Source organism: Saimiri boliviensis, chromosome 6 (genome assembly GCF_048565385.1).
Source record: "Saimiri boliviensis isolate mSaiBol1 chromosome 6, mSaiBol1.pri, whole genome shotgun sequence".
NCBI classification, from domain to species: domain Eukaryota; kingdom Metazoa; phylum Chordata; class Mammalia; order Primates; family Cebidae; genus Saimiri; species Saimiri boliviensis.
In genome coordinates this window covers 122,363,647-122,385,878 of record NC_133454.1, presented here as the reverse complement: position 1 = coordinate 122,385,878, position 22,232 = coordinate 122,363,647, and the positions used below count along the sequence as shown (strand labels likewise).

Genomic DNA, 22,232 nt, shown 5'->3' with positions numbered 1-22,232 from the left:
AGGCGGAGGTTGTGATGAGCCGAGATCGCGCCATTGCACTCCAGCCTGGGTAACAAGAGCGAAACTCCGTCTCAAAAAAAAAAGTTAGTTTAAGACTGTATGAGTAAACAGGCTAGCTACTACTCACATTCCTTTATATTTGCGCCTTAATTTCTCTGGCTCCTGCAAAAAGACTCTGGCTGCTTTCAGCCAAGAACTATAGAAAAAACCTTTAGGCCTTCTAAAAGAGTTTAAGACTAATATTCTATAACTTTCTCTAGTATCTTTCCTTTAATATTTTTGCCACCACCTTGAGTGAATTCTTATACCCCGTCTCTACTAAAAAACAAAAACAAAAATTAGTTGGGTGTGGTGGCACGTGCCTGTAATCCCAGCTACTTGTGAGGCTGAGACAGGAGAATTGCTTGAACCCAGGAGATGGATGGTGCAGCAAGCCAAGAAGATCACGCCACTGCACTCCAGCCTGGGTTACAGAGTGAGACTCCTTCTCAAAAAAAAAAAAAAAAAAAAAAATATATATATATATATATATATATATATAGGCCAGGCACAGTGGATCATGCCTGTAATCCTAGCCCTTTCGGAGGCCAAGGTGGGCAAATCATGAGGTCAGGAGTTCAAGTCCAGCCTGACAAAGATGGTGAAACCCCGTTTCTACTAAAAATATAAAAACTAGCCAGAACAGTGGCAAGTGCCTATAATCCCAGCTACTCAGGGTGCCAAGCCAGGAGAATCACTTGAACCAGGGCGGCAGAGGTTGCAGAGATCACACCACTGCACTCCAGCCTGGGCAACAGAGTGAGACTCTGTCTCAAAAAATTAACTGGGCATGGTGCAAGCACCTGTGGTACCAGCTACTTGGGAAGCTGAGGTGGGAGGGACCACCTGAGTCCAGGAGGTTGAGGCTACAGTGAGTCATGACTGCACCACTGCACTCTAACCTGGGCAACAGAGCTAGATCTTGACTACAAGAATTAAAATAAAAACTAAAAGTGAATAAATAAATAACTGATAAGTCAGGCCAGGTGCCATGCCTCATGACTGTAATTCTGGGAGGCCAAAATGAATGGGAGAATCATTAGAGCCCAGAAGTTTAAGACTGAATAGAGCAACATAGAAAGACCCTCTGTCTCTACAAAGAAAAGTTTGATTTGAATTAGCTGGCCGGACATGGTGACTCACACCCAGTACTCCCAGCACTTTGCAAGGCCAAGGTAGGAGAATTACTTGAGCCCAAATTTTGCTGTCTGTTTTGTTTTGAGACAGGGTCTCACTCTTACCCAGGCTGGAGCGCACTGGTGTCATCTCTGCTCACTGCAGCCTCAACTTCCTTGGCTTCAGCAGTCCTCTCACCTCAGCCTCCTGAACAGCTGGTACTACAGGAGCACACAACCATGCCTGGCTAATTTTTGTGCTTTTTGTTAGAGACAGGGTTTTGCCATGTTGTCTAGGCTGGTCTCGAACTCCTGGGTTCAAGTAATCTGCCTCCCAAAGTGCCAGCATTAGAGGCGTGAGCCACTGCACTCAGCCAACAAATTCTTTTTTCAAAAAACTGAAGGCTGGGTGCAGTGGCTCACAACTGTAATCCCAGCACTTCGGGAGGCTGAGGCAAGCGGATCACAAGGTCAGAAGATTGAGACCATCCTGGCTAACATGGTGAAATCCCGTCTCTACTAAAAATACAAAAATTAGCCAGTGTGGTGATGGGTGCCTGTAGTCCCAGCTACTCGGGAGGCTGAGGCAGGAGAATCTCTTGAACCTGGGAGGGGGAGGTTGCAGTGAGCCAAGATCATTCACTGCACTCCAGCCTGAGCAACAGAGTGAAGACTCCATCTCAAAAACACACACACACACACAAACCCACCACAACAAAAAAATACCTGCAATCCTGCAATGGCTGGGCATGGTGGTTCTTGCCTGCAATCCCAGCCAACATGGGAAGATCTCTTGAATCCAAGAGGTCAAGACCAGCCTGGGCAATACAGTGAGACTCTGTCTCTACAAACAATAACCAAAAAAAAAAACCCCCACATATTCCTAAATAGAAAGATTTGATGTCATTTTTGTGAGAAGAAATGGCCAGGGGCAGACCTGTGTTACTTAGAGTTAAATTACAAGCTTGCTTTGCATTTTATACACTGAGATTTGTGTCACAGATCATATCCAAACTATGGTGGAGTAAAATAAAAGCAGAGATCCAGCAGTAACAAGAGGCCTCTGGTGAAGACCATCTGAGAGCGCCTGGTAACTGTGGTACACTCGGTGTGGTTGCAGAGCAGAAAAAACTGCTTTGGTCCCACAACTCCTCCCAACATAGAGTTTGTGTGAGGATCTCCTAAAGGGAGCTTATGCAAAACACTCTGGGAAGTAATGCAACCTCTGCTCACAAGATTTGGGAAGGTCTTTGCAGATGGGAGCTGGTAAGGCTGGAAGGCCTTGCAGGGCAGAGATTATGGGAACGCCACAGACTTGGCCTATGATGCTCGGGAGATAAAAGCCCCTTGATGCACTGTGTGTGGTCAGACCTTATGGCTGACCTCTCTTGCCAAACACCTGGATAGACAATGGGTGGTAAAACCTCAGTTTCTTTCCTTTTTTTTTTTTTTTTTTTTGAGATGGAGTTTCGCTCTTGTTATCCAGGCTGGCGTGCAATGGCGCGATCTCAGCTCACCGCAACCTCCGCCTCCTGGGTTCAGGCAATTCTCCTGCCTCAGCCTCCTGAGTAGCTGGGATTACAGGCATGCGCCACCATGCCCAGCTCATTTTTTGTATTTTTAGTAGAGACGGGGTTTCACCTTGTTGACCAGGATGGTCTGGATCTCTGGATCTCTTGACCTCGTGATCCACCCACCTCAGCCTCCCAAAGTGCTGGGATTACAGGCTTAAGCCACCGCGCCCGGTCAAACCTCAGTTTCTTTAGTTAGCATTTCTTAGGAGAACCATGTTTGCTATTGAATGCTGGAGACACATGCCCTTCCTCAGGCTATCTTCCTCCTCAATCCCTCCTCCCCACAGCCTGCAAGATTAACAAGGTAATGCACCCTATAAAAAGCTCAAGAAGCCCAGAGCTGGGTGGGAGAGAGTGCTGGACCCTGGACCCGTGCTGTAAAATTCTGTTCTTGTGTCTCTGTCTTTATTTCTTTTCTCACTCCCTCATCACTGCCGGGACACGGGGCACCCACATACACGTTTGGGCTCGTTCCCAACATCTGGTGCTCAATGTGGATTCCTTGTGCTCCTGGTGAAGAGACGCCTGAGTATGGTCATTTGCGGGAAGCAGTTCATCCAGGGACTCCCGGGAACGTGTTTTGGTGAGCCTAGCTTGGTCAGCCTAGCGGTAAGCTAGTGTGCCTGGAATATTCTAGGGTAACAAAATGGGAAAATCACACAGCAAGCATAATAATTACCTTTGTCTTATTCAGGAACTTTTAAAGAAAGGCAGTGTAAAGATTGGGATGGAAAATCTCATTACTCTCTGAGGCCGTGGATCAGTACTGTCTGTGGTTCCCAGATATTGAACTCTAGATGTTGGTGTATGGGAAAGAGTTGGGTCAGAACTCAAATATGCATAGGATGAAGGAAAATTTTTACTGCAGACTGTGTGGAATCATTGGGCCATGGTGAGAGCCACATTAGAACCTTTTGAAAATACTACTCTCATCAGCACTCTTGGTATAAGTCAGGGGGCTGAAGGAATTTCTGAGAATAGTGTAAATATCAGTATATAAGATGATAGTGAAGAAGAGTTTGATAGAAAATCTTTCAGGTCAAAAAAAAGAGAAACGGAAAGATTAATTTCAGGAGGGCATCACGAAAAGGAGGTAATCTATGCAAATGTGTCTAAAATGCCTCACAGTTTGAAGGAACCTCCTTCAGCATTCACTCAAAAATGGGCTGAGCCAACAGCACCAAAGTGAGTCATGAATGGCCACCTCTTCCCAGTCCTGGCAAGGTACAAATCCATTCATTAAGTGGCAAACTCAGGAAGTTCGACTTCTGCCGCCAGGACAGTTAACAGGATAATGAGTAGAAGTTGCAACACCTGTAGTCTACAGTGGTGTGCAGCAAATGCCACCATAGACAAAGTGCTGTAAAATTCTAAAAAAAAAAAATTAAAATAAATTTTAGAAGTAAAAAATAAATACATTGTCTCCTGCTACCTCAGGAAGTGCAACAGTAGATCTGTGTTGCATTTGGCCTATAACAATTCTCCCAGGGGACGCACCACAAAAATTATCTATAGGAGTGTGCGGGCCTCTACCAGAAAATACGGTAGGACTTGTGTCAAATTGCAGGGAGTGCAGATTCAGATGGGAATTGTTCATCCAGATCTAAAGGGAGAAATGCAATTGATAGTGACCTCCAGTGCACCCTGGAAAGCAGAACCAGGAGACAAAATTGCTCAACTATTGCTTCTACCTTATGTAAAAGTAGGAATCAGTGATGCAGTAAGAAAGAAGAAAATTGGTAATTCTCAAGAAAAAGCAGTGTACTGGGCAAGCAAAGTTATGGATAATTGGCCAGTTTGTAATATTACAATTCAAGGAAAAACTTTTAAGGGTCTGGTAGATACTGGAGTGATGTTTCTATAATAAGCTCTAGTCAATGGCCCAAGCACTGGCCAAAACAAAAGGCTAGTAATATTAGTTGGGGTTGGAAAACCCCAGAAGCTCACCAGAGCTGTATAATTTTGCATTGTGTGGGACCTGAAGGTCAGCAAGGCACTATTCAACCCATGGTTACTGATGTTCCCATTAATTTATGGGAGAGAGACATTTTACAATAGTGGGGGGGGGAGGTGCTGAAATCTCTTTTCCACCAAACACAGCAAGCAAAGTCAAAAGATTATGTCTGAAACCTGTAATTGGCCTGGAAAAGGATTAGAAAAAACTGAAAATGGAACCACTCAACCTATAGAAGCTGCTATAAAATTAGACAGAGCAGGGATTGGCTACAATTTTTAATAGCAGATACTGATGAGCCTCCAGAACCCGTTGCTTTAACATGGAAAACAGAAAAACCGCAGGGGCCACTTCCAAAGCATAAATTGGAGGCTTTACATGAATTAGCACAAGAGCACCTGGAAAGAGGGCATATAAAACCTTCATTTTCTCCCTAGAATTCCCCGGTGTTTGTAATTCAAAAAAAAATCTGGGGGATGGAGAATGCTGACTGACCTGAGAGCAGTAAATGAAGTAATTCAATCCATGGGAGCATTACAGCCAGGTATGCCTTCATCAGCAGTGATCCCAAAGGAATGGCCTTTGATAATCATAGATTTAAAAGACTGTTTCTTGGCCGGGCGCAGTGGCTCATGCCTGTAATCCCAGCACTTTGGGAAGCCGAGGCGGGTGGATCATGAGGTCGAGATCAAAACCATCCTGGTCAACATGGTGAAACCCCGTCTCTAAATACAAAAAATTAGCTGGGCATGGTGGCGCGTGCCTGTAATCCCAGCTACTCAGGAGGCTGAGGCAGGAGAATTGCCTGAACCCAGGAGGCGGAGGTTGCGGTGAGCCGAGATCGCGCCATTGCACTCCAGCCTGGGTAACAAGAGCGAAACTACGTCTCAAAAAAAAAAAAAAAAAAAAAAAAAAAAGACTGTTTCTTTACAGTTCCTCTAGCAAAGCAGAATTGCTTTCACAATACCTGGAGTAAACAACCAAAAGCCAGCTAGGAGTTATCAATGGAAGGTTTTGCCTCAGGGAATGTTTGCGGGGAAATGCTGTTCAGCCTGTTAGAGAGCACTTTCCTCAAGGCTATATCATTCACTATGCTGATGATGTATTACGTGCAGCAGAAACTAGAGAAGAGCTGGTTTTACGTTATAATTGCCTAAAAGAATGTGTGCAAAAAGCAGGGCCGATTATAGATCCTGATAAAATTCAAACCTCAACACCAGTAAAATATTTGGGAATGCAAGTTGAAGAGAGGCAAATACGCCCTCACAAGGTAGAAATTAAAAAGAACAAACTTGGCCAGGCCCGGTAGCTCACACCTGTAATCCCAGCACTTTGGGAGGCCGAGGCGGGTGGATCACGAGGTCAAGAGATCGAGACCATCCTGGTCAACATGGTGAAACCCCGTCTCTACTAAAAATACAAAAAAAAAATGACCTGGGCATGGTGGCGCGTGCCTGTAATCCCAGCTACTCAGGAGGCTGAGGCAGGAAAATTGCCTGAAGCCAGGAGGCGGAGGTTGCGGTGAGCCGAGATCGCGCCATTGCACTCCAGCCTGGGTCAACAGCGAAACTCCGTTTCAAAAAAAAAAAAGAAAGGACAAACTTAAAACTAAATGATTTCCAAAAGTTGTTAGGAGACATTAATTGGATAAGGCCACCTCTCAATATTCCTACTTACTTACTGAAGTATTGGATCGAGTATAAAAGTTAACACCAAGACAAAAGTATGGCAAATTGCAGGGTCTTTATTGCCGGCGGCCACGGAAGGCGGCCACGGAAGACTCGCGTCTCTCCAACCCGTGGCGTCGAAAGGAGGGTGCCAAGACATTTTATACCCGTAAAACCACCTTGGGAGTGGGAGTGAGTGAGGAGCGGCGGGGAGGGGGATGAAGGGCTTCATTCCGAGGGCTAGTGGATTCTGTAAATCACCTCTCCTGGGCGTAGACGAGGGTGAGGGGGCTCCGGACATTCCAAGGGCCAGGGGACTTTTGTCATTCCGATTGTTACTGAAGTGGTTTACAGAAGTCAAGATAAACGCTAGTTTACACATTATCTGGGTAGGGTGGAAATTACAGACCTTAGTTACTTATTACAAGTCGCAGGAGCCAAGATGGCATGGGTTTGGACTGCTTGCCTGTCACATTAGGGTCCCAGAGAGCAGTTACTGATAAGCAAATGTAAGCAGCTTTACATAGTGGTCATTTTAGAGCAACCTAGCTGTCTTTATTTACAGAAACCAAGGTCAGCAGTTTTTGCAGGGAGAATGGGGCAGTTGTTACAACTTACCTTTGGAAAAACAGCTTTGTCTTGTATAAGATGGCGTTGCTCAGGTTCTAACTCTAGGCCAGCTATAGCACACTTATGTCTAATGTATCTGCAACTTTAAGAGGTGATCCAAATTTAAATGGTAAAAGAGTGTTAACAAAAGAAGCAGCTGAGAAGTTAAAAATAATAATTGAAGAAAAAATACAGCAAGCCCAGGTAGAGTTAACACTGACAGTTACAGCTCATTGTATTCCCAACACCTCATTCTCCAACAGGAGTCATTGTTCAAGATGAAAGTTTAGTAGAATGAGTCTTCTTACTTCACAATACAAGTAAAGCTTACTTGTACTTAGATCAAATAGCTAGTGTCATTAGTCAAGGCAGAACAAGGATTGTTCGATTGTCTGGAATATGAACCTGACAAAATAATTGTTCCTTTAACTAAAAAACAAGTTTGACAAGCTGACATCAACTCGGTCAACTGGCAATTAAGCTTGGCAAATTTCGTAGGCGAAATTGATAATCATTATCCTAAAACAAAAATTTTTCAGTTCCTAAGCTTCCATCATGGGTTTTACCTAAAATTACCCAAGATCAGGCAATAGAGGGCGCTGTTACTGCTTTTACTGATGGACCTAAGCTTGGAAAAGCAGCTTACACAGGTCCTTTAGAGTCATCCAAACAAATTTTCAGTCAGCACAAAGAGCAGAGTTACAAGCAGTTATCTCGGTCCTTACAGATATACAGCAACCAGTTAATATAGTTTCAGACTCAACTCATGTAGTACATTCTACAAAAAATGTAGAAACTGCATTGTTAAAATACATTCAGGATGATCATTAAGACAGCTATTTGAATCACTTCAAAAAGCAAAAGCAGAGAAGCTCCATTTTATTATATCATACACATTCGAGCACATACTTGTTTACCTGGACCTTTAGCTCAAGCAAACGAACAGGCAGATTTACTGGTTTCTCCAGTTTTTACAGAAGACAAAAAATTTCATGCATTAACTACAAATGCGGCAGGTTGAAAAAATAAATTTTGCCGGGCGCAGTGGCTCAAGCATGTAATCCCAGCACTTTCGGAGGCTGAGGCGGGTGGATCACGAGGTCAAGAGATCGAGACCATCCTGGTCAACATGGTGAAACCCCGTCTCTACTAAAAATACAAAAAATTAGCTGGGCATGGTGGCACGTGCCTGTAATCCCAGCTACTCAGGAGGCTGAGGCAGGAGAATTGCCTGAACCCAGGAGGCGGAGGTTGCGGTGAGCCGAGATCGTGCCATTGCACTCCAGCCTGGGTAACAAGAGCGGAAACTCTGTCTCAAAAAAAAAAAAAAAGAAAAAGAAAAAAGAAATTTCCTTTAACTTGGAGACAGTTGAAACAAATTGTCCAACACTGCCCTCAACGTCAAGTTCTTCAACTGCGCACTCAAGAGGCAGTGGGAAATCATAGAGGATTATTACTCATGTCCCTTCATTTGGAAAATTATCTTATGTTTGTGTTACTGTGGATATTTTCTCTCATTTCATTTGGGCAACTTGCCAAACAGGAGAAAGCACTGCACATGTTAAAAAACACCTATTTTCGCCGGGCGCGGTGGCTCAAGCCTGTAATCCCAGCACTTTGGGGGGCCGAGGCGGGTGGATCACGAGGTCAAGAGATCAAGACCATCCTGGTCAACAAGGTGAAACCCCGTCTCTACTAAAAATACAAAAAGTTAGCTGGGCATGGTGGCGCATGCCTGTAATCCCAGCTACTCAGGAGGCTGAGACAGGAGAATTGCCTGAATCCAGGAGGCGGAGGTTGTGGTGAGCCGAGATCGCGCCATTGCACTCCAGCCTGGGTAACAAGAGCGAAACTCCGTCTCAAAAAAAAAAAAAAAAAAAAAAAAAACGAAAAACAGAAACAGAAACAAAACAAAACAAACAAAAAAGAAAACACCTATTTTCTTGCTTTGCGATTATGAGAATCCCAAAAAAAATTAAAACTGATAATGGGCCAGGATACTGCAGTAAGCCACTAAAGCAGTTCCTCAAACAATGGAACATAATTCATACAACAGCAATCCCCTGTAACTCTCAGGGACAAGCAATAGTAGAAAGGGCAAACAGAACCTTAAAAACTCGACTGGCAAAACCAAAAACCGGGGAAGGCAATAAGGAGTATTTTACTCCTCAAGCACGATTACAATTGACACTAATCACTTTAAATTTTTTGAACGTCGGCCGGGCGCGGTGGCTCAAGCCTGTAATCCCAGCACTTTGGGAGGCTGAGGCGGGTGGATCACGAGATCGAGAGATCGAGACCATTCTGGTCAACATGGTGAAACCCCGTCTCTACTAAAAATACAAAAAATTAGCTGGGCATGGTGGCGCGTGCCTGTAATCCCAGCTACTCAGGAGGCTGAGGCAGGAGAATTGCCTGAACCCAGGAGGCGGAGGTTGCGGTGAGCCGAGATGGTGCCATTGCACTCCAGCCTGGGTAGCAAGAGCGAAACTCCGTCTCAAAAAACAAAAACAAAAAACAAAAAAAAATTTTTTTGAACATTTCCAAGGGTCCACGGCTGCCGGACAACATTTTGTTGGACACAAAATTAATCCCAAGGAAGGAAAGACAATATGGTGGAAAGATTCCACCATCAATCAGTGGAACTTGGGAAAGGTTGTAACCTAGGGAAGAGGCTATGCTTGTATTTTACCAGGAGAAAACCAACCTCACATTTGGGTACCTACCAGACAGCCAAAGCTTTACAATGAAGCCCTACAATGAACCCCTCCAAACTACAGAGCAAGAAGAGAAAGAACAGGCCCAGGAGTGGTATGGTGCAAGATAGCCAAGCTGAGTGTCTCAGGGACAAAGGCAACACAGAAAGCCAACCCGCTGGCATGGGGTCAAATGAAGAGGCTGGTGCAGATGGCAACAGCAAGCCTGAGGGAGACTCGCATGGAGGTGACACCAGGTAATTTTCTTCTGGCAGTAGTCATGGTTGTGACTGCCGGGGTAATAACCCTGTTTCAGCAGAAGAGAACTATACATATTGGGCGTATATGCCATTTCCACCTTTGAGTACACCTATCACTTGGATGGATTCACCCACAGAGGTGTACATACGAAGCAGGAACAGCCCGGAGCAAGGCAACATAGTTGTCTAACCGCCAAGCTCCCCTAACAAAGAGAAGCTCTGCCTCTATATAGGCTTACAACTCTACATATTACATGTGAAAGGGTCTTGGGTTTACAGCCTTAGAAATTACACGTGAAAGGGCCTTGGGTTTACATTTCTGAGGCCTTGGCCTTAGAAATTACATGTAAAAGGATCTTGATCCATGGAATGGGGGTTCCAAAGCAATGCCTTCTGGAAAGATTCCCCCATACCATACCTGCTATAGGAAGGTAATTAAGGAGGCGCCAGTCTTGAAATGTAGCGTGAAAGTCAAGGGGGAGGTGATCTTAGATACTTAGGTCTCCTTCCTTACATAAATGATAGCATTTGGATGCCTGGTCTTACTAATAACCAGCGCCCTGCTCAACCAGAGGAGAAAGGAATGTTAATCAACATCTCTCTTGGATATCGTTTTCCTCCTATCTGTCTCGGGAAAGCTCCAGGGTGTTTAACCCTACAGCCTCAAAGCTGGTTGATATACATCCCAAGGGATAACAGAACTGGTCCTCCTTAACCTATAGTCAGTGGAATGTCCTTTAGACCAAATACCCTGTATAAGATGCAACCCTACGGACATGACACAACTTTTGGGTACACTAATCAATATAAGCCAAAAGAAAAACGCTGCCCCAAAACCAATCCAGAATGGTCTCCTCGATTAGAAATTCTTACTTGGAAAGATTGTGTAGCTGACAGGGCAGTCATACTTCAAGATAATGCATATGGAACGATTATTGACTGGGCTCCTAAAGGTGAATCAAGAAAAAACTGTATGAGACAGGTATCTTGTGTAGATGCACTAATATTGTTAGAAATAACGGAAAACAAGGCCGGGCGCGGTGGCTCAAGCCTGTAATCCAAGCACTTTGGGAGGCCGAGGCGGGTGGATCACGAGGTCAAGAGATCGAGACCATCCTGGTCAACATGGTGAAACCCCGTCTCTACTAAAAATACAAAAAATTAGCTGGGCATGGTGGCGTGTGCCTGTAATCCCAGCTACTCAGGAGGCTGAGGCAGGAGAATTGCCTGAACCCAGGAGGCGGAGGTTGCGGTGAGCCGAGATGGTGCCATTGCACTCCAGCCTGGGTAACAAGAACGAAACTCCGTCTCCAAAAAAAAAAGAAATAACGGAAAACGTAATAACTAGAAATAACCTTACTAAAAGAATAGAATCTCCTTTTCCCACTAAATGGGAAGATCAAGGAACAGCCCCACCCAAACCAAAGCTCATTAAACCCATTTTAAGTCCAGAGCCTGTGGAATGGGCTATGGGAACAGCTCATGAGTGTAGAAAGGAAAAGGATCGACTGGCACAAAAAACCACTTCAAACAGAACCATTCAGTTTCAAAGGTGTGTTAAGCCACCCTATTGTTGGTAGTAGGAAATGTAAGCATTAGACCTGATACTCAAACCCTTATCTGTGAAAACTGTAAATTGTTGACTTGCATGATTCAACATTTAATCTTGAAAATAGTTTTCTACTAGTCAGAGCCAGGGAAAGAGTATGGATTCCAGCAAACCTTAACCGACCACGGGAAGCCTCTCCTTCAGTACATATTATCAGAGATACTAACAGGAGTGTTAAATCGATCAAAATGATTCATATTTCCACTAATTGCTATTACAGGAATTACAGCCGTGACAGCTACTGCTGCAGTTACAGGAGTAGCTCTGCACACCTCAGTTCAAACTGCTCACTGTGTGGATCTTTGGCAGAAAAATTCTTCTAGGCTTTGGAATTCTCAAACAAGAATTGATCAAAAATTGGCAAATCAAATTAATGATCTTTGACAGACTGTAATTCGGATGGGAGATCGAATAATGAGCTGAGAACACAGATCACAGTTGAATTGTGATTGGAACACATCTAATTACTTCCCATACTTATAATTCTAATGAACATGATTGGGAACAAGTAAGGAGACACTAGGGAACAAGGACAATTTAACATTGGACATTCCCAAATTAAAGGAACAGATTTTTCAGGCCTCACAGATTCATTTAAATGTTTTACCTGCAGCTGATATATTGGAATGAGCTACAGATGAGCTTTCCGGCCTCAATCCTATCAAATGGGTTAAAACTCTTGGAGGATCCACAATTGCTAATTTGTTTTAGCCGGTGTCTGTTTATTTTGTCTGGTTTTAGTCTACCGATGCAGGAGAGACAACCAAAGGATAGCTCTTGCCCTCTTAGCTAAAAAGGGAGGAGACGTGGGAAGAGATGGCCGGAGGCAGACCTGTGTTACTTATAGCTAAATGATTACAAGCTTGCTTTGCTTTTTATACACTGAGATTTGTGCCACAGATCATATCCAAACTATGGTGCAGTAAAATAAAAGCAGAGATCCAGAGGTAACAGGAGGCCTCTGGTGAAGACCATCTGAGAGCGCCCGGTAATCGCGGAACACTCTGTGTGGTTGCAGAGCAGAAAAATCTGCTTTGGTCCCACAACTCCTCCCAACATAGAGTTTGTGCAAGGATCTCCAAAAGGGAGCTTATGCAAAACACTCTGGGAAGTAACACAACCTCTGCCAGACGGCCTTACAGGGCAGAGATCACAGGAACGCCACAGGCTCTGCCTACGTTCTCAGAACATGAAGCAATTCCTATTGCTCTGTGTCCGTGATGCTCGGGAGATAAAAGCCCCTTGATGCACAGTGTGTCCAGACCTTATGGCGCCATATACACTGCACCTCTTGCCTAAACACCTGGATAGATAATGGGTTGTAAAACCTCACTGTCTTTAGTAAGCATTTCTTAGGAGAACCACCTTTGCTATTGAATGCTGCAGACACATGCTCTTCCTCGGGCTATCTTCCTCCTCAACTGTCCCTCCCCACAGCCTTCAAGATGAAGCACAGAGCTCAGCGCCAATCATCCCCCAGAGTGCACTGGACCCCTGGACCCATGCAGTAAAATTCTATTCTTGTGTCTTTGTCTTTATTTCCTTTCTCACTCCTTCAGGGTTGGGCTGGTTCCCAACACAAACAATCTATAAATCCAAACACAATTCTAAAACAAATCTTAATATCTGATGTTGAGAACTTTATAAGATAATCCTATAATTCATGTGCAAGAGAAAAGGGCCAAGAATATGTAAAGATATCTTTAAAGAACAAAATTGTATTTTTTTTTTTTTTTTTCGAGACGGAGCTTCGCTCTTGTTACCCAGGCTGGAGTGCAATGGCGCGATCTCGGCTCACCGCAACCTCCGCCTCCTGGGTTCAGGCAATTCTCCTGCCTCAGCCTCCTGAGTAGCTGGGATTACAGGCACGCGCCACCATGCCCAGCTAGTTTTTTGTATTTTTAGTAGAGACGGGGTTTCACCATGTTGACCAGGATGGTCTCGATCTCTCGACCTCATGATCCACCCGCCTTGGCCTCCCAAAGTGCTGGGATTACAGGCTTGAGCCACCGCGCCCGGCCTAAAATTGTATTTTTAATGACAAATCCTACCAGAGAGCAACCGTGTTATTTGCTAAAATTATAGTTACCTGTAATCTCAGCATTCTTCAAAGCTGAGGCAGGAGGATCACTTGAGGCCAAGAATTCGAGACCAGCCTGGGCAACACAGTCAGACTCAGTCTCTACAAATAATGAAAATAATAACATTAATAATACATAAAGTATGACCACAATTTGAGACCAGCCTGGGCAACACAGTCAGACCCAGTGCCTACAAATAATAATAATATTAATACTATTAATAACATATAAAGTATGGCCAGAATTCGAGACTAGCCTGGGCAATACAGACCCAGTCTGTACATGGCTGGGCCCAGTGGTTCACGCCCGTAATCCCAGCACATTGGGAGTCTGAGGCAGGCAGATCACCTAAGATCATGAGTTTGAGACCAGGCTGGCCAACTTGGTAAAACTCTCTCTACTAAAACTACAGAAAATTAGCTGGGCATGGTGGTAGGTGCCTGTAATCTCAGCTACTTGGGAGGCTGAGGCAGGAGAACTGCTTGAACCTGGGACGCAGAGGTTGCAGTGAGTCAAGATTACACCACTGCACTGCAGCCTGGGCAACAGAGCAAGACTCCGTAACAAAAAACAGATCTGTCCCTTCAGAACCCCTTCCCTTCAGGGGGAAAAAAAAAAGGACAAGTCCTACCAGGTAGCAGGCATATTATTTGCTGAAGTAATAATTACCTTTAATCTCAACATTCTGGGAAACCAGGGCAGGAAGATCACTTGAGGCCAAGAGTTCAAGACCATCCTGGGCAACACAGTGAGACACCATTTCTACAAAAGAAGAATGTCTAAAGTAACAATCACAGTACGGTAAAGACCAGCCTGGCCAAAATAGTGAAACCCGACTCTTCTAAAACTACAAAAAAAATTAGCCTGGTGTGGTGGCAGTCACCTGTAATCATAGCTACTCAGGAGGCTGAGGCAGGAGAATTGCTTGAACCTGGGAGGCGGAGGTTGTGGTGAGCCGAGATCGCACTTATTGCACTCTAGCCTGGGCAACAGAGTGAGACTCTGTCTCCCCTCAAAAAAAAAAACACAGGGATGGGCAAGTGACCAATGCAACAGAAAACAGGGCCTAAAAATAACCCATGCACACTTGAAACAATAAAAGACAGAGATAACATAATCACTGGGGAAAGAATAAACTAGTCACAAATGGCACTATAAAAAAAATTAGATCGCTACTTCACCTTAATCACAAAATTATACTCTAAGTAATCAAATAATCTAAATATAAAAAGAAAATATTTAAAAATTTTAGAAGAAAATATCTTTCAGATGTCAGATGAAGAGCTTTTTAAGAAGACACAAAAGAATAAACCATTAAGATGCCATAGAAAATCAAAGGATTTTCAAAAAATAATAAACCATTAAGAAAAAGGCAAATAAGCCTGGGCGAGGTGGCTCACACCTCTAATGCCAACACTTTAGGAGGCCGAGGCGGGTGGATCATGAGGTCAAGAGATGAGACCATCCTGGCCAACATGGTGAAACCCCGACTCTATTAAAAACATAAAAATTGCCGGGCGCGGTGGCTCAAGCCTGTAATCCCAGCACTTTGGGAGGCTGAGGCGGGTGGATCACGAGGTCGAGAGATCGAGACCATCCTGGTCAACATGGTGAAACCCCGTCTCTACTAAAAGTGCAAAAAATTAGCTGGGCATGGTGGCACGTGCCTGTAATCCCAGCTACTCAGGAGGCTGAGGCAGGAGAATTGCCTGAGCCCAGGAGGCGGAGGTTGCGGTGAGCCGAGATCCCGCCATTGCACTCCAGCCTGGGTAACAAGGGCAAAACTCCGTCTCAAAAAAAAAAAAAAAAAAACACCATAAAAATTAGCCGGGCGTGGTGGCACACATCTGTAGTCCCAGCTACTCGGGAGACTGAGGTGGAAGAATCGCTTGAATCCGGGAGGTAGAGGTTGCAGTGAGCTGAGATTGCACCACTGGGCTCCAACCTGGACGACAGAGCAAGACCCCATCTCAAACAAAAAAGAAAAAGAAAAAGAAAAATCGTGCAACATAAAAAGAGAAAAAATTATGCATCACAACTTGCCATAACAAACTGAAAAGACGAGCCACAAATAGAAGACATAGTATCTGTGGCCGGGCGCGGTGGCTCAAGCCTGTAATCCCAGCACTTTGGGAGGCCGAGGCGGGTGGATCACAAGGTCAAGAGATCGAGACCATCCTGGTCAACATGGTGAAACCCCGTCTCTACTAAAAATACAAAAAAAATAGCTGGGCATGGTGGTGCGTGCCTGTAATCCCAGCTACTCAGGAGGCTGAGGCAGGAGAATTGCCTGAACCCAGGAGGCGGAGGTTGCGGTGAGCCGAGATCGCGCCATTGCACTCCAGCCTGGGTAACAAGAGCGAAACTCCGTCTCAAAAAAAAAAAAAAAAAAAAAAAGAAGACATAGTATCTGAAACTAATACAACAAAGTAGATAAAACATAAATTATGACTAAAAATCAGTAAGAAAAAGCCCAATAATTCAGCAAGGAAAAAAAAAAATCACAGGATAGAAATTCTATTCTAATTACAGAATAAAAATAGGGCCCAACACTGTGGCTCACGCCCGTAATCCCAACACTTTGGGATGCTGAGGTGGGCAGATCATCTGAGGTCGGGTGTTCGAGACCAGCCTGACCAATATGGAAAAACCATGTCTCTACAAAAAATACAAAATTAGCCAGGCGTGGTGGCACATGCCCATAATCCCAGCTACTTGGGAGACTGAGGCAGGAAAATCACATGAATCCGGGAGGCAGAGGTTGTGGTGAGCGAAGATCACACAACTGCAGGACGCAGTGGCTCATGCTTGTAATCCCAGCACTTTGGGAGACCTAGGCAGGTGAATTACAAGGTCAGGAGTTCAAGACCAGTGGCCAAGATGGCGAAAGCCCTGTCTCTACTAAAAACACAAAAATTAGCCGGGCAGAGAGGTGAGCACCTGTAATCCCAGCTACTCAGGAGGCTGAGGCAAGGAATTGCTTGAACCTGGGAGGCAGAGGTTGCATTGACCCAAGATTGTGTCACTGCACTCCAGCCTGGTCAGAGAGCAAGACTCCAACTCAAAAATAAATAAATACACAAAAATAAAAAAATAAATAGCCAATTCAGGCTGGGCGTGGTGGCTCAAAAATATAATCCCAGCACTTTGAGAGGACAAGGTGGGTGGATCACTTGAGGTCAGGAGTTCGAGACAAGCCTGGCCAACATGGTGAAACCCTGTCTCTGCTAAAAATACAAAAATTAGGGCTGGGCACAGTGGCTCATGCCTATAATCCCAGCACTTTGGGAGGCCGAGGCTAAGGTGGACACACCAGCTTGGACGACAAAAGACTTTGTCACGAAAGAAAATTTTTTTTTGAAAAATAATTTTGAGTTTATTTGAAAAATAATTTGTAGAAAATTTCTAACTAGAATGCTAGAAATGACTAAACCTGAAAGAACCAAGACATAAAAGACATGCAAAATGTGTCAAAAACATAATGTTAAAGAAAAAAGGGGCCAGGCATGGTGGCTCATGTCTATAATCCCAGCACCTTGAAAGGCTGGGGTGGGAGGATTGTTTGTGGCCAGGAGTTTGAGACCAGCCTGAGCAACATAGTGAGACAACTGTCTTAATTTTTTAAATTAAATTGAAAGAAAAAAGGGAAATAAGGGCCGGGAGTAGTGGCTCATGCCTGTAATCCCAGCACTTTGGGAGGCCGAGGCAGGTGGATCACGAGGTCAAGAGATCGAGACCATCCCACTCAACATGGTGAAACCCCGTCTCTACTAAAAATACAAAAAATTAGCTGGACATGGTGGCGCGTGCCTGTAGTCCCAGCTACTCGGGAGGCTGAGGCAGGAGAATTGCCTGAACCCAGGAGGCGGAGGTTGCGGTGAGCCGAGATCGCGCCATTGCACTCCAGCCTGGGTAACAAGAGTGAAACTCCGTCTCAAAAAAAAAAAAAAAAAGAATCTTGCTCTGTTGCCTAGGCTGGAATGCAGTGGCACAATCTAGCCCTGCTGCAACCTCCTCCACCTCCAGGGTTCAAGTGCCTCTCCTGCTTAGCCTCCCCAGTAGCTGGGATTACAGGCACAAGCCCAGCTAATATTTGTATTTTTAGTAGATTATGGGTTTTCGCCATGTTGAGGCCAGGTCTCAAACTCCTGACCTCAAGTGATCTGCCCACATCTCCCAAAGTGCTGGGATTATAGGTGTGAGCCACCGTGCCCAGCTGAGCCAACTTTCATACCCAAAACTCAATTACTGAAGAAGTGCCCAAATCCCTAGGAAAGTATGCTAAAACTGGGAGGAAATTTGCATATCCTTCTCCATTAACTTGCATATCCTTCCCCTCTATTAATTGAAGCAGTCCCTCTTGCTGCCAGGTGGGGGCAGGGTTGCTCTTTGAACAATTCCCCCAATTCCGCCCCAAAGTGAGACCGTCAACATATCACCTACTCAGGTAACTGTACCCTGGGTAAAGGGAAATGCCTAGACACTTTCAGGATCTGGGGCACAAGATCTGAGCTGACAATGAGACCTCAAAACCCAAAGCATCATCATAATCCCTGCATTAGCCTGGGGACTTACAGATGTCAGGCAGTAACTCAAGTCCTAGCCAAAACAGAGCTCACTGTACGTCTGCTTGTCCATTGACCCATTACTAGTGGATTTCCTCAGTTCTACGTGTTTAAATGGGGGCTGGGGGTGGGAGACTGAGGCAGGAGAGGAGTTGCTTGAACCTGGGAGGCAGATGTTGCAGTGAGCCTAGATCATGCCACTGCACTCCAGCCTGGGCAACACAGTGGGACTCTGTCTCAAAAAACAAACAAACAAAAACTAGCCGGGCATGGTGGTGCATACCTGGAGTCTCAGCTGCTTGGGAGGTTGAGGCCCAAGAACTCGGGAGGTGGAAATTGCAGTGAGCCCAGACGGCGCCACTGCAAGCCAGCTCACTCCATCTCAAAAAAAAAAAAATTAAAAGGGCTGTGCACGGTGGCTCACACCTGTAATCCCAGCACTTTGGGAGGCTGAGGCGGGTAGATCACAAGGTCAAGAGATCAAGATCATCCTGGCCAACATGGTGAAACCCATCTCTACTAAAAATACAAAAATTAGCTGGGCGTGGTGGTACATGCCTGTTATCCCAGCTTCTAGGGAGTCTGAGGCAGGAGAATCACTTGAACCCAGGAAACAGGTTGTAGTGAGCTGAGATCACACCACTGTACTCTAGCCTGGCCACACGGAGCGAGACTCCATCTCAAAAAAAAAAAAACACAAGTATTTAACAGGATATATTTCGGAGTTGAAGTAATCACACTGGGTCCTAGGTCTAAGAGGTAAGAGGTATCATAGTGAGACAGAGATCTCTAAAACTCCCCCTCTCTTTGGCCCTGATAGTAAATCAAAAGCACTATCACATCCTGCAGAGGGACTGAGATCAGTGCTACCATTACAGGAACAAAGGACGCATGGGTGTGGTGTCTTATCACATCCATACCTAGAAATATCTCCAGCCCACATACTGGGTGAGCTGCTAACTTTGAATCAAACTCTTGAGCAGTAAAGGGCCTTACCACTTAAACCATGCAATCCAGCAGATCCTGGGGGGTTGACAGTATCAGCAGTGAAAAAAAAAGATGCAGTGTAGAACTTAAGGCAAGCACCTATGGCAAAAGCACAATGCAAGTCCCTGAGATTCTGGAGCAAGGCCAAGCTGTCCAAAGCAGAGAAGTAGATGCCTTTTGAGAAACAGCACCGGGGTGTTACTGGAAATCTTGACTATGAAGCATCCAGAACAGCCCCATTAAGGATTCGGTTTTGTCAAACCTATCAAGTCATAAAGTCAGGCAGATCCTTTAGTCAGACATAAAGATGGAAATGGTATACCAGGATGAAGCTAAAAGCAGAAGCAGAAAACATTAGTAGATTGCACGAGCAGGTAGCCCAAACACTCATGTTACCTACCACGGTTGTAAAAGCACCTCTTGCCTGGAAGACCACCTCAATGTCACACTCTTCCACAACCCAGGAAATTCTATTCGATTTCTTTTGGGCCAGATACAGTGGTTTATACCTGTTTCCCAGGACTTTGGTTGCTTGAGCCCAGGAGCTGGAGACCACCCTGGGAACCATAGTGAAACACTGTGTCGCACTAAAAATTAAAGAATTAGCTGGATATGATGGCACATACCTATAGTCCCACCTATTCAGGAGGCTGAGCTGAGAGGATCCTCTGAGCCCAGGAGTTCAACACTGCAGCGAGCCGTGATCACATACGGCATGCCAGCCTAGATGACAGAGTGAGACCCTAGTTTAAAAAGAAAAGAGGGCCGGGCGCGGTGGCTCAGGCTTGTAATCCCAGCACTTTGGGAGGCCGAGGCAGGTGGATCACGAGGTCAAGAGACCGAGACCATCCTGGCCAACATGGTGAAACCCCGTCTCTACAAAGTACAAAAAAATTAGCTGGGCATGGTGGCGTGTGCCTGTAATCCCAGCTACTCAGGAAGCTGAGGCAGGAGAATTGCCTGAACCCAGGAGGCGGAGGTTGCGGTGAGCCGAGATTGCGCCATTGCACTCCAGCCTGGGTAACAAGAGTGAAACTCCATCTCAAAAAAATAAATAAATAAATAAAATAAAATAAAAAGAAAAGAAATGGAGGCCCGCCGTGATGGCTCAGGCCTGTAATCCCAGCACTTTGGGAAGCCAAGGCAAGAGGATCACTTGAGGTCAGGAGTTCAAGACCAGCCTGTCCAACATAGCAAAACCCTGTCCCTACTAAAATATGAAAAGTAGCCGGGTGTGGTGGCAGGTGCCTGCTACTCAGGAAGCAGAGGCAAGAGAATCGCTTCAGCCTGGGAGGCAGAGGTCGCAGTGAGCTGAGATCACACCACTTCACACCACTGTACTCCAGCCTGGGTGATAGAGTGAGACTCTGTCTCAAAAAAAAAAAAAAAAGAAAGAAAGAAAGAAAAGAAAAACTGAACTTAAACATTTTCTCCATGGTCCTGACTTACTGTCTCCCAGTTCCCTGCCAAGCACTGGGAGGGAATTTGCATATCCGTCTCCTCTATTAATTGAGGCATTCCCTCCTGCTGCCAGGTGGGGGCAGGGTTGCTCTTTGAACAAACTTTCCAGCCCTCTCTTTAAGAGCAAAATCATTTGGTAAGGTAGGACAGTAAATGAATTTGCTGGGAAAAGATCATTTAAAAATTTACAGCCTTCCCAACAGAAAGAGGCAAACTGAAAAAAAAAAACTTATGTAGATAACTAATAAGTGTATATTGAGTCCTATTTGCAAATTGTATTCTGCTAGACAATAAAGATAATGGGATGATTTACCTAGATAAAATCAAACCCCAGGGCGTTTACTGTGGGTGGGAAGTGGCAGATTAGGCTTGGGGAAGGAGTGGTGATAGGAAGGCAGGACTTTTTTTCCTGTAGAGATGGGGGTTTCATCTTACTGTGTTGCCCAGGCTGGTCTCAAACCTCTGGCCCTCAAGGGACCCTCTCCCCTTGGCCTCCCAAAATGCTGGGATTACAGAGGTGAGCCACTGGCCCTGTCACAAGCAGGGATTTGTTTTTTTGTTTTTGAGACAGTCTCACTCCGTTTGTTGCCCAGGCTAGAGTGCAATGGCACAATCTCAGCTCAATGCAACCTCCACCTCCCGGGTTCAAGCAATTCTCATGCCTCAGTCTCCTGAGTAGATGGGATTACACACACATGCCACCATGTCGAGCTAATTTTTGTATTTTTAGTAGAGACAGTGTTTTCACCATATTGCCCTGGCTGGTCTTGAACTCCAGACCTCAGGTGATCCACCTGCCTCAGCCTCCCAAACTGCTGGAATTACAGGCTTGAGACACCACACCTGGCCTACTTTATTTTTTTTTAATACCCTCTTTTCTAGTGAATTCTAGGTCACTACACAATGGTTGCAAATTCACAATCATTGGGCACCTTTGGCCACAGGCATATTTGGGTTTTCTTATTTGTTTGTCTTTGAGACTCAGGTGACCCACCCACTTCAGCCTCCCAAAGTGCCAGGATTACAGGTGTGAGCCACCAACGCCCAGCCAAAAATTTTAAATTCAACATTTTAAAATGAGTAAATACACTATTATGGACTTCTGGATTCTCTTGAAAACTGTGACTATCTGATCACACAGAGACAATATGGTCACAAAGCAACAATCAGCTGCAGCAGTGAAAGGGCTTGCCCAGTTCACCAGAGTCCCAACTCAGTTCATTTCCCTTACCCACATTAGTTACCTGATTTCTAAAAGTGAGTTGGAGACCCCCTATCTAAATCCCCTCTTTTCCATTTCCACTGCCGTTACACTTACTAGTATTGAATCTTCTTGCCTAAGCTACTATGGCAATCTAATTTATTTCCTTGTCTCCATCATATCCACCCACGTTTTATCACCTTCCTACTTAAAAACTCTCCCTGGTTTTTTTCTATCAATAATTCAAATGATTTAGCTTTGCATGCAAGCTCCTGCTTATCTGGCTTTCCCCAGGAAATACTTTCCAGTTTTATATTCTAGTTCTCCCCTTTTGCCCATCTTTCATGAATTATATCCATATACTTCCTTCTTTTCCTAGCACCAAGCCCGTGCTCAAAGTGTTTCTTTAACTAG

General features: G+C 45.0%; 1 protein-coding gene across 3 annotated transcripts in view; it reads right to left on the bottom strand.

Moving 5' to 3' along the window:
- Positions 1-22,232, bottom strand: part of SLC3A2 (solute carrier family 3 member 2) — a 40,505-nt gene that overhangs the window by 15,613 nt on the left and 2,660 nt on the right. Inside the window, exons 2-3 of one of the 3 annotated variants that reach the window (XM_074401611.1) lie at positions 13,613-13,705; positions 11,050-11,059 (exon numbers count right to left, since the gene is read on the bottom strand). The exons of 1 other annotated variant lie outside the window; for it this stretch is intronic. In XM_074401611.1, the coding sequence (XP_074257712.1) occupies positions 11,050-11,059; positions 13,613-13,705 (103 nt within the window). Of the gene's footprint in view, positions 1-11,049; positions 11,060-13,612; positions 13,706-14,273; positions 14,367-22,232 lie in introns of all 3 variants that reach the window. One more of the 3 variants, XM_039470778.2, reaches the window with a different exon arrangement.